Here is a 27,773-nt window from a genome sequence, read left to right on the forward strand (position 1 = left end):
TGGAACCTTATCACAGTAAAGTCATACTGTCGATGGATTTTACTGTGAGGACTCTCTGCGGAAGGCCAGGCAGGGGTCAGTGGTTTGATATTACTTAATAAGAAAGTCACTTTTAGTATAATGCCGCCTAACCAACAAAAGAGCTTTGAGATTTTGCGGCTCGTATATTATAAACACACAGATATTTAATTTGAACGCTCTCCTAACTAAATGCCCACAGGTATAGATTACGGGCGGGGTATTCGGTACAGTAATAACATGGCTATCTCCTTGAATATTCCTTATTAGTTTTAAGACAGGTTAGTTACCTTCTGTGTCAAGTTGGCGGGTGACACTATTTACCGGCACAGATAATAACGACATGGAAATGCCGACCCGATATTTCGTGTACACGCCCACACAAACTGGTGTCAAACTGACAAGAGTTTCTATGGGCGTGTACACGAAATATCAGGTCGGTATTGCACGGCCGGTGAATAGTGTCACCCAAGTTGGCCAATCATTTAAACTCGGTGGGCTGCTGGTTCTGTGTAGTTCCAGTCTAAACTCTTTGGTTATTTGGCCTCGCGGGTTGGTTTTGAGTAACAAGGTTGACGTCTAGTGCTATCCCGTTCGAACCGCCGAGACGCCACGACTGCCCTCACGCGGTAACGCCCGACGTGCCATGGGTCCAGTTCACGATACCGAGCATCTCGTGCGAGGAGCGCGTTGAGGAGATATACGAGGATCTGTGCTACGTGAAGTTCACGTCGGCGCTGCCTGAGGTGGCGATATTGTGACGTTTGTTTGCGTCGCCACTGACGATATGTTCATTGAGTGCTGCCTCGGATTCAAAGTCAAAGTCAAAATATCTTTATTCAATTTAGGCTATAACAAGCACTTATGAATGTCAAAAAAATCTACCACCGGTTCGGAAAAACCTCTGCTGAGAAGAATCCGGCAAGAAACTCAACGAGGTATATATTTTTTTTAAAACATTTACAATATTATTAAATGATATGTATACAAGTATTTAACACAACTTTATTTTTAACACAGTAGGTTCGCTATTTGAAGGGATCGATAATGCGGATCGGAATTATTTCCAAATATCCCTGTCCATGATATAATCATTAACTTTATAATACGCCTTTGATATTAATGTCTTCTTGACAATAGATCTGAATTTTGTATCCGTTTCATTTATAATATTTTTTTGAATTTTTAATGCAATTTCCCAGAAAAGACTTTTTGTTTTAGCCAGTCTGTAAGATGGAACGGATTAATCCGACTGCTAGAATTCGCGATCGCGATCTTCGTGGGAATCGCAAACGACTCGAGCGATATTCTGTGGCACGCATCTAGCTATGGTAGACCCACAATGCGCAATGTAAAATCTTTGTGATTGTGGGTGAACCATTCTCCCATATATATATTTTTTTATTCGACTGAATGGCAAACAACCAAGTGGGTCTCCTGATGGTAAGAGACTACCGCCCATAGACACCTGCAACACCAGGGGGATTGCAGAAGCGTTGCCAACCTAGAGGCCTAAGATGGGATACCTCAAGTGCCAGTAATTTCACCGGCTGTCTTACTCTCCACGCCGAAACACAACATTGCAAGCACTGCTGCTTCACGGCAGGATTAGCGAGCAAGATGGTGGTAGCAATCCGGGCGGACCTTGCACAAGGTCCTACCACCTGCAAATTACTTGGGGTCGACCGTTGTCATATTCCGCCATTCAATGTTCTCGTCGCAAGCGCAAACCGCTATGATACCGGTACTAAACCGATAATTTGTAAGGCCCACGTTAAATCTTGACTATTACAATTTGAAACTCACTGTGAATCAGGGAATTGATAGTTGATTCGGTCTGTACTAAATTTAGTACAAGGAATATCTGTATATTCGGTTGCAATTTCGAGCCTTATCGATGCTGTTTACATAAATAAATTATAAATCACTCCTAAATAGCAGTTTTTGTAAGGTGGCTATGACTCTGTTGAACATATCGTCAGTCTAGACTACTAAGCATATGCTACGCGCTCGTTATTTATCAAGCATTATCCATCCGAAGTTGTCAAAATAAATGAGTATTTCTAATAAATACATTAGAGTACAAAATAAATACACTATACACTATTTATTATAACCTTAAGTACGATCGATATGCCTTGATAAATAATTCACCGGGAAGGGTTCAATTTTAGCCTGAAGGAAATCGCAAATTAAATCTTTGTCTCTCAAATCTCGTTTCAAGCCAAGCCGCTCTCAAAAGCAATTAAAATATGGCGTGTTCCTTATTGAGACGTATTAATTGTGCGATTTTTTTCGCACGGTCCAATGTACACGACAAACTAGATAGCTAAAGGGATTGCATCTCCTTATGCTAACAAATCAATTGTGAGAATAACTGCCGAACGTCCTTTATAAAGTACAAATTGTTCAATGAATAAAGAACTTTAAATATACTCAAAATTACAGAACGTATAACTCTCATCTAGGTTTTATGCTCACCATTTAGAACAATTTGAGACTCAGGAGGCTAAGGCTACTCAGACCGCATGGTTACCAGTAGCAGCATAGTGCGTACATAGCCTAAGGACTCGTAGCTGAATAGTGAGAAGCCCCCTTACCTCCTGATGTTAAGAATTTATCTGTTAGTGTAAATTGGACCGTGAAAATGAGGCTTTAAGAGTATTCCGCAGAAAACACACTTACAACGTTGTCTCATCTTTGAAGTGGGTCTGTATTTCCGCGAAATCCTGTTTTTATCGTCTTGCAAAATACATGATGAGGCCAAATTAAGGAAATAAAGTTTATGTAACAATACCGCCCCGAGTAAGTGACGCTTCGTTTCTGAGGGATATTCGTGTATATCCTCCTAAGTCCTCACGTACTTTATAAAGGACTAATTAACACTAAATAACGGCCGAATGTACTTTATAAAGTACAAATTGTTAATTGAATAAAGAATTCTAAGAACTTTGAAATAATATCCAAAATAACAAAGCTACCACGTTGAACAACCACGTCTAGGTCTTAAACGCTAAGTATGTTAAAAAATGTCAGGACTCAGGAGGTTATAGCAGTTTTTTACTCCGTTTTAATTATGATCCCGTTTTTTGATGCGTGAATGCTTAAGAATAATGGTAGATTTGCAACGCAAGGGAAGTGGCGTGAAATGGCAACGATTTCACGCGAGTTCCTTTGCATTGTTCTGGCTTTGTAGTTTAGTGCGCACAAGGCGGAAAACGCTCAGCTTGCCGACCGATACAGTTCAAATAACTATACCAGTGCATTGTCACTCCATAAAAAAAGGAAAGAAAAATAAGTACATTAAAAAGTACATATACAAAATCTTACATACCTCGTAACTGTGTAGGTAGGTTCCCTAATAAAAAAATACATACATACAAATAGCAAAACGTAAGTTTTTTTAATAATTGAAATATTTGTAAATAAATGCAATATACTAGGCAACTTAAAATAAAAAATAGTTTTGGACTGTTTATGAGTTTTTCAGTTATTTCATTAACACCTTGTATAAACCGCGGCTGTATTTTGAAAAGTGCATTAATTAACTAAAACCAACCTAGCTGTTCCGTGACAGGGCAGCTACAGCTGTGCAGCACGTGTATTTTCATGCAGAAAACAATAAAGTGAAAGGTCAAAATATCTTTATTAAATTTAAGCTATAACAAGCACTTATGAATGTCAAAAAAATCTACCACCGGTTCGGAAAAACCTCTGTTGAGAAGAATATGGGAAGAAACTCAGCTAGATAATATTATTTAGCTTAGTATCTTCTATGCTTGTCTGCGGTTCATTTGATTCATATATATAATTTATTTCATACACTCGGAGCGAGCGAGCTTACAGACAGACCAAGTTATCTGTGATGAAATGAACCACCGTTTGTTTCTTTTCGTTTGCCTTGCCAGAGCGAGTGAGCTTACTGACACATTTGGATCCGAAACGCTCTAGTGATCTGGTGAACTAATGATTGTAGCACTTTTGAATCACTCACTCGCGAGCTGCAGGTCTCTAATTGATGTTACTTCAAAATATATACATGTTAGCTTGTTTAGTAAAATTTTCAAAGCACTGAACTAAAAAAAAGTTTTTTTTAAAGAGGGCAGTCCTCAGTTATTCCACTGGGTGTAGCGTGGTGCCATGTTGTTTTAAAGTTGAGTGCTTAATTAGTAGACAAGCAACGAGGCGCATGATTATGAATACAAGGGAAAATACTGTTTGATAAACGTTATTTCGTCTGGCACGGACGGAGGTATACCGAATGTCATCTTTTCTGTGTTTTCCATCTGTAAGCTTCACTAAGTACATGACAAGGTACCATTTTATATTTCATTTAATTTTTTCTTTCTAGTACACTAGTTAACCTACACTAAACCCCCAAGGGGTTCAAAGTGATAATACTAGTACATATTGTAAACAATAGAACTTATATCTTTTGAAAAAGGAATAAAGTGTCATTTTCTCTGTATCAATCAAATTTACAAAAAAATAAATTCAACTTTATCTATGAGACATTAAGTTTTAAATTTCAATGTCAATTTTTGTTGTATGGTGGGTCGCAGAAGGTAAACCTAATCCTTTTTGGACAACAATTTCTGCAACAGTCCATTTTCAGCAATGCGGCTTTCTTTACAGGCAGTGTTGCCATACATCAGGATTTGTCCTGACATGTCAGGATTTTTGACCCTTTGCTAGGATTGCGAACGGGCTTAGCAATTGTCAGAATTTTTAGAAATGGCTTCATTAAATACTAAATAAAAAAATATGTTTTCATGGTAAAATTACATATTACAAAGTTTACAGTTTTAATGAATGAAATGATAAATGCATGTAGCAAATTTTCAACAAAACGAATAATATTTTTATCAAAATAAATTAAAATAAGATAAATTACATGTAAAGAGATATCAATCATTTTTTTTGCTTAAATCTTTAGTCAATCAATCAATACAATCTATACCAAAGCTAGGTATGCCAAATCTCTGTTATTAAAATAATGGTCAGGTCATTTAATTTTACATAGCTGCTAAAAAAAGTAGTTGGCTTTTTATCCACATGTGCGTCTCTCTTTTTAGCTCGGGTTTCATTTCTATCTCTCTTCTTATTAATTCTGTGGGAAAAACAGACGGAAATAGGGAATGCCACACCTAACAGCACTATGTATGAATCTGCTAGTCATAGTGGTTTCTCTTTCACGATGCACTACGAACGAAGGAGATGCCAGCGTGAAAACAAATGAAGATTAAAACCGCAGACGCTGTTCACAAATGTCGGTGCCGCGTTTAACCAAAAACAAAAACATTTTTCAATACTTTTACGCGCAAAAGATCAGACGGCGGGCGATAAAATATTGGTAGTTTAACGTAAAATTTATAGATAACCGGCCCATTTCTCGGTAGTAGCCTTGTTTGCGATCGTTAGCGGGTTACGCGGAATCGGGCGATACGGTTTTGACGTCGATATGGAGTCGCCGCGGGGAGAGTCTTGTGCATCTCTTTTAGCCTTTTTTTTTACTAACCTCTTGGGGGTTTCGAAGCGGTTTTCTTTTTGTCGGTCTTATTATTTGAATTCGACATTAAAGTTAGAAACCCACTGATAGCGAAGGTGGAGCGGTATGGCGCGGTGCCAAGGCGGTACCGGTTGTAATATTCGAGCGTAAATAAGCGTGGCGCGGTATTCTGTGTGGCCTCTTTCACGTTAGCTCCAATATTACAACCGATACAATATTACATACCGCTCCGCCTCCGCTGTCAGTGGGTTTCTTGCTTTAAGCTAGCTAGAGTCTGGCTAAGTTAAACTGAAACTAGCGAAAAAGTGAGCGAGCTAAAGCACTAGGCGTAGACCACAGATGTCTATGGGCACCGCGGTCTAAGGAACCTCGTGCCTTGAAAGTTTCTAGTGTTTTTGCTCATTTTTAAAAATGCTTTTCTGTGTGCTGTAGGTGGCGCTATTTGCGTGTGACGTCACGGGCTTATTTATTTCTCTGTGTAATCTTGAATTTTTAAACCCTTATATATAACTCTATTATATGTACAGGTGGCATTAAATTTGTTTTTCTGTTCGATAAGGGGTCAATTAAGTATTACGTAAACAGAATATTAGTGTTTTTTTTTATTTATTTTTTTATTCGACTGGGTGGCAAACGAGCATGTGGGTCTCCTGATGGTAAGAGATCACCACCGCCCATAAACATCTGCAACACTAGGGGTATTGCAGATGCGTTGCCAACCTAGAGGCCTAAGATGCGATACCTCTAGTGCCAGTAATTTCACCGGCTATCTTACACTCCAAGCCGTAACACAACAGTGCAAGCACTGCTGCTTCACGGCAGGATTAGCGAGCAAGATGGTGGTAGCAACCCGGGCGGACCTTGCACAAGGTCCTACCAGCTGCAAAACTTTTGTTTGACGTTTGACCTCCCTTTCCGTATCAGATAAAATATAAGCAAAGTTCTAACCCCTCATGCTTACGTAAACAATGATATTTTCACACCTCTCCTTCAGAAAAGTTAGTTTTCCTCCCTGTCGAGAGGGAGCAAAGTGCAACTTCTCTGTTCAAGGCTTTTCTAAGTGTTTTATTGCAAATGTCATTTTTTGAAGTTGATAATTATAAAGCCACGCCATTTTCTATGCTGTTTGTTTTTTAATTATATTCAGATGTTTTTTTTCTTCAAGTTTCTTAATGCTCGGTGTGAAAAGTTGTTTGAGCCACTCGGGAGCAAAATTATTTTCATCTTGGGCGTTAAAACTTGAATCCCTCATTACGCTCAGGATTCTAGAATCCTTCGCTACATTCTGGATTCAATGTACGCCCTCGCCGTAAATACACCATTTTGCTCCCTTGTGACACAAATAACTATTTTAAACTGTTCGGCTTTAATTATTATCAGTCTTTAAAATTCGAAAAACAATTTGAAGAAACCTAAAGTATTCAAGCGTATTAATTTATGTCTTTAAAAATAAGCTAAGCAAAGATCTCCCCCACCTCCTTTTATTAAATAAGTAAAAAAATGGACAAAAACATTACAATACACCGTATTGATCCCTATCTCGCCTAAGAGTAAGTCCAGATGAGACCGAAAATTGCAGCTCACTAGTTGCTTGGCTCATTTTAACTTTCAAAAAACTTATCACTATTAGTAATTTTAAGTTTAAACTAAGTAAATATTAAATTAATTTGCAACAAGCACTCCCTGCAGGCGGGAAGGCGGCCTATTCTTATCTCTAACACAAGTACCTTCACTTTTAAACAGACCTGCGTTTGATTTCTACATATTTAATCACAGATTATAAGCTACTAGTATTGCGGTTCTTCTTTAATCTATAAATGTATTGTTTTATTTTATTTATTGTACACTTTTCCAACACATTAGGTGCATGGATATAAAGGTATTGACTGAAAATCAGCGCTGCAGTAGGCACATACTTACTGTAGCATAATGCTGTGCCCTTAGTGCAAGTTTTCGGTACAAAATACGTCTCGATCGCGTTCCCGTTAAAATCTCAATTTGTATGGAAACACGAACATCGCAAACGTTTCGCTAGAGACGCTGTTCGTATTCGCGTACAAATTGAGATTTTAACGCAAACGCGATCTAGACGTATTTTGTAACCGAAAACTTACACTAAGGGCACTGAGTCGAGTTCCTTTTCGACATCATCATTTTTTTTTCGTTTATGTCGAAATAAAGTTATGTCTATGTCTTTCATATCTTTGGTAGTTAAGCAAAAGAGTAAAGCCATAGTTAACGTTACGGTAATACGTATGCTGTGGTGAACGATTAGCTACGATAGACGGGGCTCATACATATTCTATGTTCCAAATATAACTGAACAAAAAGTAAATAAAGCTCACCTGCAATACGTATTGGCTCGCCGTTCGAACATTCCGATTACTTCCAAACGTAAAGGGCAAAGATTCATACTTTTATTATTAGTTTGATATATACTAGCTTTTGCCCGCGGCTACGCCCGCGTGGAATTCGGTTATCGCGCGCTGTTCCCTCGGGAACTGTGCATTTTTCCTTGATAAAAAGTAGCCTATGTCACTCTCTGGTCCATAAACTATCTCTACTTATGCCAAAAATTACGTCGATCCGTCGCTCCGTTTCGACGTGAAAGACGGTCAAACATACACACAAACAATTTCGCATTTATAATATTATAGTATGGATAATTTTTTGATTTTTAATATTTTAGATTGGCAACTTGCATAATGCAAAAATTTTCTAGTCAATCCAACGGCTGGAAAAGTGTAGGGTGAATTCAATTTTTGATATTTAACCTATAGTAAGTAACGCAAATCTTGTCAAAAGGTAGGTACTAAGAAAATATTTAAAAAAACTGTTCATTGTGCCAGAGAGATATTTATTAATCACTTTTCAGTCCCTAAAACTTCACAATTCCTGTTATCGAATAGAGAAACAATTTTTAAGCTAACAAAATTATTATGGCTTGAAATTTAAGATTAGACAGAGAAAGACATACTTGCATGTGAAGTCACACGCAAGTAGTACCATACTTGCTGCATAGAGAAAAGCGTTTGAGAAAAAGACAGGCATATAGATTTTTCAAAAAATCACTACAAATCTAATTTTCAATCGATTTAAGTTTTCTCTTCGCTAAACACGGTCTGTAAATCTATATTTTCATAATAATAATATAAGACATGGCAAAATCAAGAGTTGTCAAATACCGTAGTGCTTACGTGCAGTAAAAAAATGTAAAAGTTTAACTTAAAAGTCAAAACATCTTCATTCAATTTAGGCTATAACAAGCACTCATGAAAGTCAAAATATGTACCAAATCTAATAATGTGCGAGGATGTGTTTTTCACTAACCAATAGAAACGCTTCATTTACACATCCACGTACCGCACGTCTCTGGTGGAAACAGCTGAGCGGAGCGAGGCAAGGTTAATGAAGTGTTTCTATTGGTTAATAAAAAATATATTCCTCGCAACACGTCCACGCACATCTCTGGTGGAAAATGACGTTATAAACTCCGTAGTTTAAGTGTTTTTAATTGACACGTATTTATCAAAAGAAGTCTAGTCTAGACGGACTAAAAGTTTTTTTTTACGCAGAAAACTACTCATTTGTTTTTTTTTAGTTCATGTCAACAGCGATTATGTAAGCGTTCTCGCTGTAAATCATAAATAAATATGAAAACTAGCGTTATTAACATTTCTAACTGAGACTAAATACGTTACGTAAAGGGTTGTAGCGAATATCAGTCAGCTTCTTAGCTGGATTTTATAAAGTAAATAAGACAGATGTCCTCTTCCCTTTATTTTATTCCGTGATTATATTATGTCGATGAACTTTTATAGATTCATTTGAAACGTAAGTTTATGTTTTATTTCGCTGTTTTTAATACGAATGCTTGCTTCGAAACACCCCGTCTGAGGCATGGTAAAATGATCTTACACCGATTGGTTTGTCGAGTTGGTTTGATGTTAGAAGTGTGTATTGCATTCAAGTTTAACTCCCACCGCTGTTACAGTGAATGAGACTTGCAATAGACAAGTAGATTCTAACGTTTTTAGTTTACTGTAGCAGTGAATACGCCTTTTTTAGCTTCCGGCGCCTAGGCTTAAGTTTTCGGATTGATTGTAAATCTTTGGTTTAGTTAGATTAAAATCGCCATGGATTTTATCATAATTGAGGCTTTTTGTGTAGTTTTATGCTGCGTAGTAGATGTAATAAGTAAATAAGTAAACAATTAAATCTTCGATATAATTATAACATTTCGACTTTAGTGCCGTAAGTTTTGCATGTATCCCACTGAATAAAAAATAAGTTACTTTGTGTAAGTTTTTTGGTAACCTTTCGTAGTTGTTCATAGCAGTAATTTTACGCTAAACCGCTGATGTGACATTTTGTGAGTTTTTCCAGTGTGTTTTTTCATACGTAGGTACTTACGGGCTTAGATTGGTTGAATTTTATTTAGTGACCAGTGAAATGCTTTTACCATTTTTAGCGCTATTTTATACCTATTTTTAATTTTGTGTTAAGTAGGTACCATTTTTTTATGTCCTGAAGTTTTTTGAAGTTTTGCGAAATTGATGCACCTGGTGGCCTTAGTGTATTAAGTGTTGATGAAATTGAGGGTACTACGTGCATAATTTTCGCTTGTTTTTTAGTTTTTGTTTTCATTTCGCTCTGCATGGCATTTCTAAGGAAGAGGAACTGTTCAGAAAATGTTTGTCTTCATCTCTTTTAACCTAGATTTGAAATAGAAATACGCTTTGACACTGTGTTTTATTTGTAGTTTTTTTAGAATTGCCCTGCTGAGTGAACATGACCCTTGCAGCGTAAAAGAACAATCTTTTTAAAAGTAAGCTTTTTTTTTCTTCGAAAACTTTTTTGTTGACTACTACAACCGATACTGCCGGTTTTAAAACATGAGTTTTAGATTTAGAACTTATTTAAACGGTTTTTTTTTCTAGCTTGCATGTAACATTTAATTTTATTAAGAGATTGTTCTGTATTGATGCAGCTTGTAAGACAATAAAGCGGTTAGCATAGTGCAGCACGAGGACACCTGTATGCAAGCTACGCAAACTACATAGATCCCGTTTATTCATGAAACATTCTGTTGCCTAAGCAATTCAAATGTTCTGAAGTGTATTGACACAGTTATGCTGGCGTGATTGTCGTTGTGCAAATTTAAAATTCCACGAAATCTAACGTTAATGAACTCCATCTAGACACGCGGTAGCGTGTCAAGCCAAGTTCAAGCTAACAGAACTGGCGAGCAGCACCGTGTGTAATTTTACCCGAACCATTTGGAGCCACTTTTGACCCCCCTCATAACTTAAAAACTATTTCACATAAACAATGTACTACACTAATACCTTGTTTCTCCGTAGGCTTCTTCGTTAAAACCGTGCACATAAATCCTACTAATATTATACATGCGAAAGTTAATAAGTACAGTCGAGTTCGTAAACTTGTGAGCAAAAAGTTGATCAAAAATATCTGAACACGACTCTATTGTTACGGCGTAGAAGCGTGTTCAGATATTTTATAGGCATATTATTACTAGATATTATTTTCGTACTTCGTATCTTGCCGTCCCGCTGACGCTTATATTATTTAATACGAGAGTGAGAGGGACGATACGACACGAATAACACATAATCACAATAACACATAATCGCAACGTACGATTCTCTTTCTCCTGCGCACATTGTCGAAGAACAAATCTGAGGCATCTGAAGCTCGGAACATCTGTAACATTGTTGCCGTGGAACCATAATGCAACGCAGACTCGGCTTTATAAATTGCGGTGGTAAAGCACGTTCCGCTTAAGCCTCCATTTTCCTTTTACTCTTGTCTATTCAATAGGGATTTGCGAGAAGCGAAAGATTTATTCAGAACAAATATTTTCCTCGCTTGCGTAGATACTTCCGTGCGGAATGAACAAAACTGTTGAATGTTCTAAGCGTTGCCAACGTAATACAGCTTCGATTTTTGATAGTTGGTCGTTAATAATCGATTTTCATCGGCCCCCGGGATGGAACTTTCATGAGGAGTGTTGAAGCATTTACTCATAATTTCAGAAACCTTAAGTTACCTTCGTACATAGTTAGTATAACGTTTGGTCTAAACCAGCGTTGCTAATAATAACGTGTGGTAGGGCTGCCATCTCTAAAATTTGGCTACCAGGACAAGACGCGTGAAAACCCCGGATTTTGGAGCCCAAAACCCGGACATGTCAACAGGTTTAGGTTTTTATTAAAGTTGGTCAGTAGGTATAATAAAATATAGGCCAATCAAATAAGATCCTTATAAAACGATTTACAGCTTGCTGGAAATTAATTCTTCGAAAAATTCTAATTGCATTGGTCTAAAAATTAAAAATATTTTTAAACCCGGACTACAAATGAAACCCCGCCCGGACGCTCCCCGGACGCCCTCTAAACTAGGACAAATCCGGGGAAACCCGGACGGATGGCAGCCCTAACGTGTGGCAACATAAATATGCTGAGTCTCCTTTTTGGTGTCCTGTCGTGTCACCTCGTAACTTAGTTTGTTAGTTTTAGGGGCTGTTTCACCACCCCTTGATTAATTTTATTTGACGGTTAAATGTGATGCGGTGTCCGTCAATTCGAACAAAACAAACAGAGACGGCATCACATTTATCCGTCAAATAAATTTTATAAATGGTGGGCGATTAGTGTTTAACTCTTATTACTGTAAGGTGGCGGTACTGATGGGACCGAAATAAATCTCTTTCTATATTTCTTTTTCTACGCAACTTACCCTGTGCACTTGTTACTTTGGAAGCATGTGACAACTGATGGACTCTCTCTCTTAGGCCTCTAGGTTGGCAACGCATCTGCAATCCCTCTGGTGTTGCAGGTGTCTATGTGCGGTGGTGATCTCTTACCACCAGGAGACCCACTTGCTCGTTTGCCATCCAGTCAAATAAAAAAAATAGTTTTCTGTACAATTATTATATTCTTCTCCAAAAAGTTAATTATCATGTACCTAGTATAAATCAATGAACTGAACTGACTGTCGAAGTTTGTTTGTTTGTTTGTTTCTACTCTTTATTGTACAAAAAGGAAATAAAAAAAATTTACACAAAAAAGAAAGTACCCGTGGTAAAGCCTTAAATACACAAAGATAACCTACGTCTCTTCGCATAGATGTGAATCCAAACGATCGGAAATCAGCTGATCACCGATAAGTCGAGTTGCTCTAAGTTGAAGCGGTCAAATGGAAGGAGAACGTATTTGGGTGCCCCTGCGCGGAGATGAGAACAATATTCTGAGTGATTTGGGTGCCCCTGCGCGGAGATGAGAACAATATTCTGAGTGATTTGGGTGCCCCTGCGCGGAGATGAGAACAATATTCCGAGTGATTTGGGTGCCCCTGCGCGGAGATGAGAACAATATTCTGAGTGATTTGGGTGCCCCTGCGCGGAGATCAGTACAATATTCCGAGTGATTTGGGTGCCCCTGCGCGGAGATGAGAACAATATTCTGAGTGATTTGGGTGCCCCTGCGCGGAGATGAGAACAATATTCCGAGTGCCGCCGCACCTTGGCCTTATACAGTCGTGACAAGGCCGTTAGCAAAGGGCGTAATCAATCCCGCTTAAAAATATCTGATTTGATATTATTGTCTGATATTATGAAATCTTGCTCCGTGTATTTTTCGTAAACAGGTTCCTTTGTTTACTTTTAGAGTCTATGTTTATCGGATTTGGGCGGTTAATTTTGGAATGTTTGGATATCGCACCGAACTGAAAATATAAGCTTAATTTCACTTCTGAAAATGAATGATTTAAAATATTATAGATTGTTTCTATAAATTCGGCTAATGTCAATTACTCCAATATCTATTCAGCCGGCAGTTAGAAGTTTAAAACATTAATATATTTTCGTTAACAAACAATCGATTTAGGGAACACGAGGCATTTCCCTCCACTGAACTGACCATTAATAGGTTATGATCCTATCGTAAAGTTCGCATCTTATTGTTTCTTGATCTAAATGTGACTTCAATATAAAGTTAAACATAGGGTCATACAACGCCACAGGATAACTTATAATAGTGGCCTGCATTTGTTTGGGAGGAATGATTATGATATTCATATGATATTGTATAAATTATAAAAGTTAGATCCTTTATTAGCACACGAAAATGAAGTGTAAATAGTTCCAGTATAAAAAATAGAAGCTGTATATGTACTATATTGTTAGTACTGGAAAACTGTAATTTGGCATGAATATACCTACATATTAGTCACGCCAACAAAGTGGTAAAATAAAGAAACCTAAAAAAATGTTTTTTGGGTACCTCTCATAGACGTAAAGTGGGGGTGTTTTTTTTTCTCGATTAACCCTATTAGGGTTGCTAAGACGATTTTTCTATTCAGTGATCTGTATGCGAAATATTCAAGTTTGAAGTGCACATTTCAAAGTGCATGTTTGTTCCTATGTTTGTGTTATGGCCACTATGGCGTTAAATAAATGTATTTTCTTTCTTTTCTTTCTTTTTCTTTCATTTTCATTAAAACCGAGCTTCCCCCTCCCTCTAAAATCTGCACACCGACAATCTGCCTCTTGCATATTGAAAAAAAATAGTCGAAGATATCTAAAAAATCTATATAGCGTGAAATATGTGTATACCTCGACCTTATGGTTAGACGCATCCACTAGCATTAGGACCACGGGTACAAAAAAAGGTCACGTTCTAAATCCCGTGGAAAATGTGTACCTAATCCAATTAACCGTGAAGCATTTAAATAAAAATTATACGTCTGTACTCGTGCTGTATGTACCTATGTAATCGCTTAACACGCTGTATGTGACCTTGACTAAATACGACGCCTATTGACGTTAAAGGTCACAGGCCTGTGACACTAGCCTGACACTCGCCATCGGTTCCTAGCATGTGAGTTTATTAACTGGCAACAAACTCTTTATGTAGTGACACAGCAGACACAAGGTGAACGATAAAGTCCTGTTCCATTAGATTTTATTTTTATTACTATAATATCTTGTAGGCTTAACCGTCATTGACTACATTAGCAAGTTTTTCGCGAAAACAAAAAAAAAATAGTGTCACAAGCTTCTTTGTTCATCATACTTTCATCAAACCATATACATATAACCTAACCAACAAAGAGTTGGAAACCCCGACATTGCCACTTCAAAGTTCAATACCTCAAAAACGGCTGAACCGATTTTGATAAAACATGTCTAAGAACCATCACTAGAAAACCTGCTTTCAAATTAAAAAAACCGCATTCAAATCGGTTCACCCGTTTAAGAGCTACGGTGCCACAGACAGACACACAAACAGACACAGCGATCAAACTTATAACACCCCTCTATTTGCGTCGGGGGTTAAAAAAAGGCATGCCAGGAACCATGTAGTCACTAGCAAGGTCATAGGCGATGCGTTTCAAGGTCACAGGTAGCTCGCTATATAAGGCCGCGTGTTTAGCTTCACCCCCACCCCGGCCAACGACGTCGGTGAGTACGCGAGCTACTGCGCGCGCATCCACGACGAAGAGATTTACCACGACCTGTGCGCTGTGAAAAACGCGCGCGACAACATCGCCGCCGCAGCGCCTGCGCCCGCCTTCAACGTATGTTTTGACGCTTCGACGGCTGGCTCCAGGGGGGCTAGTACGAAATTCGAAAATCGAAGTTCGTATCGTGCCGTTCCTTTCACTCTCGTATAAAATAATATTAGCGTCAGCGGGACGGCAAGATACGAAGTTCGAATTTTGCACTTCGTAGTATAGGGCCAGTTTCTCGAAGGTTAAGTCTAGTAATATTAGGGTTTGGGCTTTTAGATCGCATGAGAAAATGAAACAAAACAATAATATTATTAGACCATATGCTCAGAGAAATGGGGCCCTGAGGCCGTATTGCCTGACGTATCTGACGCTCGCGATCGCAATCAAATGACAGATTTCGCATACAAAATCTGTCATTTGATTGCGATATCGCGATCATCAGACAAGTTAGGCAATATTATGGACCTGGACCACTACCATGAGTTTACAGTGACCGTACTCGATAGCGACGGCGTAAATTATTTGTAGAGGCGCTGTACCATCAGCCGAATATGTGGTCTACCACCCTAAAGTCGATAATCGTTTGCATGTCACAAAACAATAATGCCAATAGGCGTGTCTGTCAACTTGAAAGTTCGACTTTAGCCACATATTCATTTGATAGGAACTTGCTTAAAAATTGATAGACCACTTATTGGCTGATGGTACAATTCTCTATACAAATAATTTACGCCGTCGCTATCGAGTATGGTCACTATAAACTCATGGTAAATACTGCTCTGATCACCGAACGCTAGTAAGTCACTATGTATAGCGCCTTAATTAAAGGGTTCCGCTAAATAAAATCAAACAATTACCAAAGTTATGAACACGCGCGGCCCCGCCTTTATATGTATTTCAATTTTCCTAAATATCAACATTAAAAAAAAATCTACAAGGCATAAGCTTAGGTATTTAACCTATCGAAATAAAGTTTAAACCGGAAGGTAAACGGACCAGGTTCATCCTATAGACAAATCAGAATAAAAAATTAACAACTCAAATGTGAGCGCTGTGTGTTAACGGTGTCCAAACGAGCAGAAGCCGTATTGTCTACCGATGGCCATCTCTTTCTAGCCTTGTCTCATACCGTGTGACAGAAAGATGTGGTGAAAACGATTGCGATTCCGAGTGTGATAGACAATAAGGCCTCAGGTGACAGTAGGTTTGATGTTGGTTCACCCTTAAAATGGAGGAGTCTTTTGTTATACTTATCTGACTTTACTAAATAGTAGGTATAGAAACCTTGTTTAGTCCTATAATGTAACCCGTACCTTTTATCTGGGTATTTCTCCACTAAATGGGAAATTGGAACAGTCCCCTGCCAACTTTCTCTTCAAATTATTATGAATTAAACAGAACCTTGCCTGCCTGCTGCTGTGGGCCCGCTTGTTCTGAGATGAGGCCTGTGCCCAGCAGTGGGACGTATATAGGCTGGGATGGATGGATGAAAACAGTAAAAATGGTTTTGCACCATAACTACAGTGTTGTGTATACTTATATAAATGTATGCACAAATGTCAATCTTATTTTTATATTAATCATAATCAGGCAACAGGGTACTGTTTTTGTACTCTTGGGACAATGTTTGTTTGATTAAAAATGTATAGTAGTAGTGTATGTATAGGTAAAATGACATGCATATTCATTGAAATACGACTAATAAGTTCAATAGAGAAATCTCGCTAAATTACCTGTAACTCTGGGTTGGGGACATGTCAGGGGACTGTTTTTGGGGTGTTTGAAAAATTGTAATTAAAAATATGGTTGTTTTTAAACACAGAAACATTTTTCTTTGACATTTATCTCTACACGTTTTTCCAAAAAAGAAGTCAAGGTCAACGATTTGCCAATTAGTGGAGAAATGTCCATTTACGAGTATAATGTAACAGGAACGATTGAAATCAAAAAATGTACACACAGCGCGTTTTTGGTGGTAATTTTAAGTGATCGTCATCACCTACAATTTAATACTTCCGTCATCTCGTTTACGGTGTCGAGTACTAAAACCTATACACATGTTAAATGCGCGCGCGCAGACGAACGCACACAGATAAGGTGGAGTGGCCGTGTCCAGCAGGGCTACTCCGAAACTCGAAACTCGAACTTCGTGTCGTGTTGACACTTATACTATTTAATATTTCGAGTTTGAGTCTAGCCCTGCAGACCGCTGTTGATTTTTAATTTTGATTTGTCTCACCGTAGATAATTTACATTGAACGTGATGAGATACAATGGCGATGGCTCTGTATTATTTTAATAGTGTACTACTTTTACTATTTTTACACTGCCGCTCACGACGAGTTTTTACATGCATACCTAATCCATACTTATTATCCTTTAACCCTTTAACCGCCATTGTCTGAATTATAAGACAAAAATTATCCAGCTCATTTCGCCGCAGTATTATAATTAAGACAAAATGTCATATAGTTTCGGTGTAGGTGGCGATACGGGCACGTACGAATGAAAAAGTATTGGCGGTTAAAAGGTTGAAAAGTTCTAACATTTCGACGTTTAAGTATTTAGTATACGTCTAGAGAGAATCTAACACGATGACCCACTTTCCAATTTTAGTTAGTAACAGTATGGACATTATAGAAACGGCATGAATTTCTCGCCGAATCAACAATAATGTTATAACAGAAATCTTGTCGCTATCGCCATTCCTAATGTGCATAGTAATCGCAACTCTCAACACAAATTGTCTAATACTTCACGGACGAGTTGTGAATCGGCAATTAAAGAGTTCCGAGAGCCGGCCATTGGATCTCGAGCGTCGTTTTAGCGAGAAATGACGTACGGGTTGCGATGCATTGCCGTCGATAATCGAGTATTCGTGAATCGTAAACCAACGGCGCCGCAATGTAACGAAACCCATACTGTGCTTCCCGCGGTCCAAATGAGGACCAACGCGCTCTCCGGTAAACCACGGGTGGGTATCAGACATGCGACTGGACGGCTAGTTTTTGCAAGTACTAATTACTTACTTGCATTTGACGCATTCTAGAAAGGACCGTGTGCATGTTCGTGTACAAATTTTCGCATGCTATTCTTATAGATATAAGTACTTACTTCTAGTTCCTATGTTTTCTCCCTGGATGTTTGGTCTTGAGTTCTACTGAATTCTGACTCACGGAATCGTATATTTTAAAGTAGGGCTGCGTTACCAAAGAGCTAATGAATGATACGAGAAAAATAAATAGAAATATCAACTATGTAGTATCTAAAAAAAATCTATTATTAAAATTACAACTCAGACATAATTAACATTATTGAATGTGAATGAAGTATCTAAAAAGAGTGTATTTCGTATTTTATATTTCAAATATACGACTTATAAATATAAGTAATTAAAGCAAAGCCTTTAATTTGCCCAGCTATGCCTATATGACAACATGAAAAAACAAGAGCTTATTTAACAGCATGAGATACGAAAAAGTGCCGACATCGTTTCTAAAAACAAATTACCGCGTAAAAAACATTTTGATCGTTTTTTTTTTTCGGTTCACTAATGTTTCGCAACTAACGTTTGGCAACCTGATTCATTTCGCAACTGTATTTCTGAAACTGTAAATATTTCAAGATGTTTATAAAACTAACCTAACCTAACCTAAAGGGTTCTACACGATGGCCCTGAAATAAATCCTGAAATATTTACAGTTTTAGAGTTTGCGAAATGAATCAGGTTGCCAAACGTTAGTTGCGAAATGAGCATATACCCTTTCTTTATTAGTTCTTTAAGTGTTACCGGGGCGCAGTTTCAAATTCGACTGTAAAAATTCAAATTTTATCGGAACGCGACTAGAATAGGTACTAAACAAGCCTTTGTTGTTACAAAATATTGACCAACATCCAGGGAGGACGAACATAACAAGCCTTTGCCGATTCTTCTAGATTGATTCAAAAATGTCTACGTTATAATATAAACGAAGTTGTAACAGAGCGTGTACTTGAATAAAACTTGAGATAATCCAGCATCTGCGTCGTGTTGGACATACGATGTGCCACTTTTTAAGATTTTACGCGTTAACGCTTCAACAGAAACGATCTCTCGTTTATCGGATGTTTTTTTTATTACAATGCTTGTATTATATTAACACAATAAACAACAAGTTTCTTGTCTGTTGAGATGACGAGCACTGCATTCTGCTTCTGCACGTTCGAATAGATTTTGCATGAATTCAGAACTTTAATAAAGAGTATATACATAATATTCTGAGCGGCAAAAATCTGGCCCTCAAATGTATGCAGAATAGGTAATTTTGTATGAAGCGTGGGCCAAATTTTGTGCCGCTGAGTATACTCGTATGTATATTTGCTGCTGCAGATTATACTTAGTTTTAATACGTCGTTTTTTGACATGATCGCTTGCTAAACGCAGAAAGCTTTACCGAGCGATCATTCGGTGCTGGTATGCTTTGTCGACGTCCTTTTCGTAAAGTATTCAGCTGGAAAAGGACGAATACTGTCTATAACAGTCGTCGCAATATTTTAAAAGTGACATCATAGTAATCAAGACCAGTAGCCAGATATAAATATAGTAGTGCATACATACAACTTTTACATCGACTTAACAGTTTAGTACAAGTAAATAAAAGAAAATAGAGACCGTGTGTGTTTCATTGGTAAAATGAAATATTAGCATTTCCCATCCCAGCCTATATGTCTCACTGCTGGGCACAGGCCTCCTCTCACAATGAGATGGTTTTATTAATACATTATAATTTATATTGATATTACTTTTGTATTCAAATAAAAGTTAAACGTATTGCTGATTTCATTTTACCTATGAGCTAGAGCCTCATATGGCCGTTATTTTCTATTGACTAGTATACTTATGTATGCGCTATCCCTAAGGCTGCGAACTGGACGCCAGCGGGCAGCCGGGCGGGCAGCGGAGCGGCGAACGCTTTTCCTGTTCATTGCGCGCGCTGCCAGGTGTCCACTGCGCGGCGTCTCGACCTCTCAATGGACAGAGAACACGCTCGACGCCCCGCTGCCCGCTCGCGTACAGACCTTTTCGATCTCGCTTCTATTAGTCTTCATTCTTACATGTCTACTTACACAACTTTTTGAATATAAAGCATACCTGCGCCTGGAGCGTTACGAAAGTTGTTTTAATATAGTTATTGTTTTCCAGCTCGCAACATCGTTGCACAACTTAGAGAAGAGGGACTACGTTATAAGGGAATTGGTGGATACGGAATCAAACTATGTCGACGTTTTAAGCAAAATATTAAGGTTTTTCTTGAAGCCCATGACTCCTTACTTAAAAGCTCAAGAGCTACAGGTCATTTTCTTCGGTATAAAGGTAATTTTTTAGATTATTTTTACAAGCTTTTATTAAAGATTCACCTGTCCCGTTGTCTGTCTGTCTGTAATCAAATCATTGCAAGTTAAATTCGACCAACTTCCATTTGTCGGATTGATATAAAATTTGGTATACTTATGTAATTTGCGTGACAATACAATAATATGGTAGTGACATCTTGGTAGTCCGGCCAGGATCGTCTCCGCAGGACGGAACTCTTCAACGGTTAATGGCATCTATTTGTAAATGTAATTTGGGTGACAATACACGTACAGTCAACATCAGCAAAAAAGCTTGTGTTAAAAATGAAATTTTTACCAAAAACTTATTTAAGTAAATTATTAAGTATCATCAAATTATTCGCAAAGATATGGTTATAAAATATCTATATATATAAATAACTTCGATTTCCCATATCCTACATGATATTATTATGAAAATATAGATATGTAGTCAACGTTTAGCGAGGATAATGACCAATAAGTATATACTGGTACAAAAAACAAAACGCGAAACATACAGAGTGTAGAAGACCGTTGGCAACACTAGACTCAGAATCGATTACAATTCTTTTTTTTATTCAACAGGAGCTCCACGAAATCCACTCGGGCCTCCTTCGGCAGCTGAAGCTAGCCACGGAAGCCTGCGTGCCTGGCAAGGGAGTGCCCCGCCTCGCCGAGGTGTTTTTGACGTGGCGCGAAAAGTTGCTACTCTACGGCGACTACTGTTCCAACTTGACACAAGCCCAGGACACGCTGAAGACTCTAGAGGCGAGAGACAGCGGCTTCGCTAAATTCCTTTTGGTAAGTAGGTAGTATTTCTCACGGTACACTTGACAACTAAAGTTATTTGGTAGCTTTCATATAGTAAATTATATAGAAACTTTTTTGTTTGTGGCTGTTTACACCTGATTACCTTGGTCTTAATCGAAGATTTTATTTTATGCACTAGAGCATAAAAAGTAATTTTATGAGCATGAGAAGTGAATAGTAGATTGTACAACAAGAGCATAAAACGAGCCATTTTACCCAAGACGTTCATATATCCACCCGAGTCGGTATGGCGAGGGTGGATAGACACGTCGAGGGGGAAATAGGTTTAATGCTCGAGTTTTACACTCTGCTTTTCACTTCGATGGCGAGGAAACGAAATAGCAACAGTGGAAACAATTGTTCACTTACTATGTACATTTTATTTTTCATGCATTATCATATAATTATAATTTTTTAGTTTTAGATACAGCATAAACACGAACTTTACGAGCATGAGAAGTGAAAAATAAAAATATTTTTTTTATTACAGAAATGTCAAAAGGAGCACAGCGAGGGCCGCATACAGTTACGGGATATCTTATCTGTGCCCATGCAGAGGGTCCTGAAATACCACCTTTTGTTGGACAAACTAGTACACGAGACACAACCGGTGAGTTAATCTGGGCCCAAATGTGGGGCACAAATGAGTTATTTTGCTAACGTGACCTAATTGATATTAGGTTACGAACTCTGGCATTTGATTTATTTGTCTGTAAATTAAACTGGACCCAGATTTGGGACATGGATGACATAATTTTGAACACGGCTTTTTATTTATGTTTGTAATGAACATTTTATTTTAAAGTTTTCACCCACTTACTATAGTATTGATACGAAAGTTGGTTGTTATGCGTAGCTCTGATGACAATAGTATATTATGGTATCGTTGAACTGATGTAATGATGGAATCGGTAGCAGACTCTACACTGGTTATTCCAAGACAGAACAAGTTAACATAGCCGTGTTTGGGTTTGTTAGAGGACTGGTCTAAAGATATCTTGATCAAGAATAGTATCCAGCTTTAACTATCGACAATATATATATATATATATATATAAATTTGCATGCATTTGTTAGCTTCACCTTGCCAACTAGTATGAAAAAGTGGATCCATGAGTTAGGAAAACCGACCTTACCTATTTTAAGGCAAGTCCTACCCATCTCGTGTAATGTCTGTACGCTGTGTAAAGGTGCAGGCTGAGAATCAGCGCGGTAAAGCATAGTCCTCACCGCACATGCTGAGCCTGAACCTTTTGCCTCATAGCTGAGCATGTACCTTCTCATTAATGTGTTTTTGAGCAATAATATTACATTGTGTCTTAAGGGCGGTAAATAAGGAATTACGAACGAGAGTCTATCAGAAGCCCGGAGTCGAAGTCTGAGGGCTTTAATGAGTCGATATTCGTAATTCAAGTACCGCCCATGCGACATACAATGTTTTTCATCACACTTGCGTTTTTTTATATTTAATATAATGCAATGAAAACAAATAAGTTTCATGTTCATAAAACAAAAATTTGATGTGGCTTGGTCTCAGTTTCCAAAGTTCACTGTATTTATTTACTCGCGCTCGAACGGAGAGCATTATGGCTCAGTTTTCACCAGAGATGTGTGAGTAATGTGGTTTTCACTAAACAATAGAAACGTTTCATTTACCTCGCCTCGCTCCGCTCAGCTGTTTCCACTAGAGATGGTGCTGTGCCAGCACAGATATAGATTACACTAGATTACGCAAATGCATCTACTTCGCGTGTCCGAACCCCGACCAAACGTCGGGGTTGGCCCCATACAAAGACTGACCGCTAACTGACTAATCATGACTAGTGACTGACTCGAGCCCCACGGTGCGGGCGGGCGGCGTTTGAATCGATTTTGCGCGAACATCGGGGAATTCACATCGCTAATTCGCTCTTGAGACGTCACAGTAGATATAAAAAAGTGACACGGTTGGTTTTCATACAGATTGAGGTGTAAGCATTATCTAGTGTAATCTATATCTGTGTGTGCGAGGGTGGGTAAAGGAAGCGTTTCTATTCGTTAATGAAAAACACATCCTCGTAACACATCCTCGTACATTATTGGTGGAAATGCAGAATAAAATTGGCCTGCTCTTGTTTATTGTAGAACCACGAGGAGTTCCGTGGCTTGGAGCGCGCGAAGGAAGCTATGGTTGATGTTGCTCAGTACATCAACGAGGTCAAAAGGGACAGCGAAGTACTAGCGCTTCTGGCTAAAGTTCAGGTGAGCAAGTACTCTAGATACTCTGCTAACGCTTAAAATGTGTCCTGCTAGAACTGTGCTTAAACACCTTCTAAGCACAGTTGCGCTGTCAGTAACGCGTGCTTCGTTATTGGATCAACATGCCGAAGTGCTCCGTAAAAAAGTGCAAAAATAATACATTAACGACGATTAAAAAGGATGGCATATTGTATCGTTAAGTACTAGTTAATAGTTTTATAATGTAGTGAATTTGTGGCGAAATACGCCTTCAAACTCATTAAAAACATTATCTTCTTTTGAAACGTCAAAGCCGTCAATTTGTTACGATTGTCACGCGGCGTAAACTGAATTCGACTTAATAGGGATTGACTCAAGGTATAGTATTGTTTAACATCATCTTGCCTACGACCGGTAGCGCGATGGATTGTGTAATGTCATAACCGCCAATCGCGCGCACTTGAAATAACACCTTAACTTTCGTAACATAAGGTTGCATTAAAAAAATGTATTCACCAAAAACCACGAAATTTGTGGACTGTTTTCAGATTCTGCTCTATATCTCCTAATCCATGCATTTTGTGTCAAAAGTTACTTCATACGCGTCTATGCAGCTACGCTTCCGTGGACAGTAGGCCTTAAAAAGTTGATTGACCCACCAGGAGAGCATAATCGACTGGGACGGCGGCGCGCTGGGCGCGAGCGGGGCCGGCCTCGCGGCATACGGCCGGCTACTGCTCGACGGCGAGCTGAAGGTGAAAGCCCACGAGGACCAAAAGCTGCGCTCGCGCTATGTCTTCGTGTTCGACAAGCTGATGCTGCTGTGCAAGCCTGTCAAGGTCAGTGGCGGACGGACGAAAGATGTAGTAGATTGTACATACAAGAGCATAAAACGAGCCATTTTTCCCGAGTCGTTGATATAGCCCGAGCTGGTACGGCGAGGGTCGATAGACATGTCGAGGGGGAAATGGGTTTGATGAGAGTTTTACACTGCTTTTCGCTTCGTTTGCGAGGAGATGAAATAAAAACAGTGGAAACAATTGTTCACTTGCTAGGTACATTTTATTTTTCTTATCTCTCTGTGTTTAAAAACATACAAAAATGAAATTTTGTATCGAAAAAATGTCTATGGATACTAAAATATATAGATGCCCATTTAAATTGTATTGGTTTTGACAGCTGTTCCAAATTTGAAACTCATTAGATGCTGTAATTAATGAACATAAAGTTACTGTTGTTACTGTATGGTTATTTAATGCTGGCCATTGCCAACGGTTTTTGAACGATAGAGGACTTATGACGTGTGTGTTGATAAAGTGTAGAACGTGTTCGTAACAGGAGAACCAGTATTCGTACCGCGTGGGCGTCCCGCTGGCCGAATACCGCGTGCAGGACGGCAGCGGCCGGCGCACGCTCCGCAACGACGGCCGCTGGGCCTCGCACTTCTACCTAGTGCGCCGGACCAAGGACGCCACATTCACTCTGTACGCGCGCAGCGAGGACTGCAAGCGGAAATGGGTCAAGGCGATCAAGGACGCCATGTAAGTGTCAGCACCGGCATGGGCGGACCCAGACCTCTAAAAAGGTTGTGGTCACGGCCATCCGACAATCGGTCAAGTGGGAGTCGGAGTACGAACTCGCTCGTGTCATGAACAAACATGACTCATGAACGACTTTTGAATTTGATTATTGCCTTTTTTATCATCATCATCAGTTTATCGATCTCAATAGAACAGAAAGTGTGTTACAAGTCTATTGGGCATGCACACCGTGCCCACAACGTTGGATCCGCCCTTGAGCAACGGAACTTAGGGGAGACCGAGGAGAGTTGTGACAGATGAGTTAGTGAAAACGTCGATTTATGGGAACTTAGTAACTGCTATGGTACTTTTCGGATAGGATGGGTACGGTGACACTTGCGTTTTTTCCATTCCGCGCCATGAACGTTTCAGGCCAAGTATTCACAAAAAAATATACTCGAACCCCGCAGGAACAAAAAAAATATATCTCTATTGCTTAAAAGATTTCGTAATAATAAACAAAAATCACTTCATCATCCCAGCCTATATACGTCCCACTGCTGGGCACAGGCCTCCTCTCAGAATGAGAGGGCTTGGGCCGTAGTTCCCACGCGGGCCCAGTGCGGATTGGGAACTTCACACACACCATTGAATTGCTTCGCAGGTTTGTGCAGGTTTCCTCACGATGTTTTCCTTCACCGTAAAGCTCGTGGTAAATTTCAAATGTAATTTCGCACATGAATTTCGAAGAAACTCAGAGGTGCGGGCCGGGGTTTGAACCCACGGTTTCGTAATGAAAAATATATTATTATGTTTTAAAACTAAAAAGATAAATTTTTATCTAGTCAACATTCATTGCGTAAAACGGAACTCTATTTCAATAGAGCTTGACTTTGCTTATCGACCGAATCGATTTCACAATCATGTCAAATCGTTTGACTCGCATCATCTGTCAATTAGTAAGAGAGCGAAGGTCCTTAAATGCGTCTTTGTATCGAGTGTTTCGTATTGTTTGATGTTTTGAACTGTTACTTTGTTATTCAATTTTGTTATTACGGTTTTTGTTATTTTTTTTACCCTTATTAAGTTTTGATATAGTGCCAAAGAAGACCGCATGGTTTGTGAGATCCCGATAGACAAGCAAAAACACTTGCTACGCGGATGAAGCCGCAGGCAAAAACTAGTTAAAAATATAAACTCACTAATAAAATCGATTACACCCGCTTAGCTTATTTAATCGAGAATCGCAATAAATCGATTCGCATTTACATTGTCACAACCCTTTGATTGCTTAATGACATGTGTCACCTTACCCATCCTATCCGAAGAGTACTATAGCGAGCTCGCAACAGCACGCGTTAGCTAGCTCGCTAGCAGTTTATCATCATCATGTAAAATAAAATAAATGTCATAAAATATCATGGATACTTGACACCAGTTGACCTAGTGCAGGGTTTCTCAAAGTAGGGGGTTTGCGACAAGGTTTACGTGATGGTGGCTGCTGATTAAAATTGGTTTTTGGAGTATTTTTTATTGCAACTCCAAATTTGTTTGTTATTTGTTGTAATTTGTTTCAGTTTGTATTTTCGTTGGCAAGACGATTTAGATTCTTACCTATATTTGCTACCTTTTATTGAAATAAATAATATAAATTATATTATCATGATGATTGAAATAAAAATAAACTTAGTTTCTCCAACAGCCAGTTTTATTACTTTCTTTGGGGGGGAGGTAGGGGTTCGCTGTCGTCTAGGAACTTTAACAGGGGTACGTGGAGCCATAAGTTTGAGAAACCCTGACCTAGTGGGTCCATATAGGCTCGCATACTTATTGGAAGTCCGAATGTAATGTTTGACAGAATGATCGTTTGGCATACTCTTTTTTCTCTGAATCCAATGATTGTTCAGAATTGTTACAAAAACAAACCTAACCTAATCTATAGATTTCTATAGGATGACCATATAAGTTTTTCAGAAAAATTTAAGGTTTCAGTAGGAAAAAAATTATGACAAATGATCATTCGGACAAAAATTATGGTATGACTAGCGAAGAGTATGTGAACTTTGGTGCTCCCGACGTAGTCTCAAACTAAGCAAAGCTTGTACTATGAATTCTGGGCAACAGATAAACATACTTATATAGATAAATACATACATAAATACATCCTGCTAAGTCCTCGCGTACTTTATATATATTTTTTTTATATTATCATGCGATCAGTCGGGGGACTATGAGCAGATGAGTTGCGTGATCGATGGCGTGTAGAGTTGGCTCCCCAGCGAGAGACCGCTCTATCTGTGGCTGAATCTTCATATTAGTTGATCCAGTTCTAAGATTCTGCGCCTCTAAAGACGTATTATCTGGTCAGGCTCAGTGAGTAACCCTGCCAGCTGGTTAGGGTAATTTCAGTAATTGTTAATTGAAAAAAGAATTCTAAGAGTTTTGAAATAATATTCAAAATAACAAAGTGAACCACGTCTAGTTTATGACACTGACACAGGAGGATATAAAAAAACAACGTTGTTTCAGAGACAACCTGGAGCCGTTGGGCTGTCGCAGCACGAGTCACAAGTTCGTCCTGCACACGTTCGCGAAGCCGGCCACCTGCCACCACTGCTCCAAGTTCCTCAAGGGAAGGATATTTCAGGTCGGTACCGGTACGAGCTCTGAACAAAGGCCTCGCCCTTAGAACGGCTTGTTAGATTAATGTACCAGAATCGTTATTTCCTTTTACCAATACTGAATCTTAATTTCACAATCGCGTTTTTTTTTTCAAATTTAATAGACACTGAAACAGTTTGCATAAAAGC

The 27,773-nt window shown here is 38.7% G+C and overlaps 1 protein-coding gene across 2 annotated transcripts in view; it reads left to right on the plus strand.

Annotated features, from left to right (window-relative positions):
• Vav (Vav guanine nucleotide exchange factor) overlaps positions 1-27,773 on the plus strand; it is a 53,322-nt gene that overhangs the window by 12,296 nt on the left and 13,253 nt on the right. Inside the window, exons 4-11 of one of the 2 annotated variants that reach the window (XM_074104277.1) lie at positions 602-764; positions 20,244-20,414; positions 21,002-21,217; positions 21,717-21,836; positions 23,351-23,467; positions 24,106-24,282; positions 24,782-24,984; positions 27,493-27,610. In XM_074104277.1, the coding sequence (XP_073960378.1) occupies positions 602-764; positions 20,244-20,414; positions 21,002-21,217; positions 21,717-21,836; positions 23,351-23,467; positions 24,106-24,282; positions 24,782-24,984; positions 27,493-27,610 (1,285 nt within the window). Of the gene's footprint in view, positions 1-601; positions 765-14,982; positions 15,128-20,243; positions 20,415-21,001; positions 21,218-21,716; positions 21,837-23,350; positions 23,468-24,105; positions 24,283-24,781; positions 24,985-27,492; positions 27,611-27,773 lie in introns of both variants that reach the window. The other variant, XM_074104359.1, reaches the window with a different exon arrangement.

The sequence above is a fragment of the Choristoneura fumiferana genome, chromosome Z, assembly GCF_025370935.1.
Source record: "Choristoneura fumiferana chromosome Z, NRCan_CFum_1, whole genome shotgun sequence".
NCBI lineage: Eukaryota > Metazoa > Arthropoda > Insecta > Lepidoptera > Tortricidae > Choristoneura > Choristoneura fumiferana.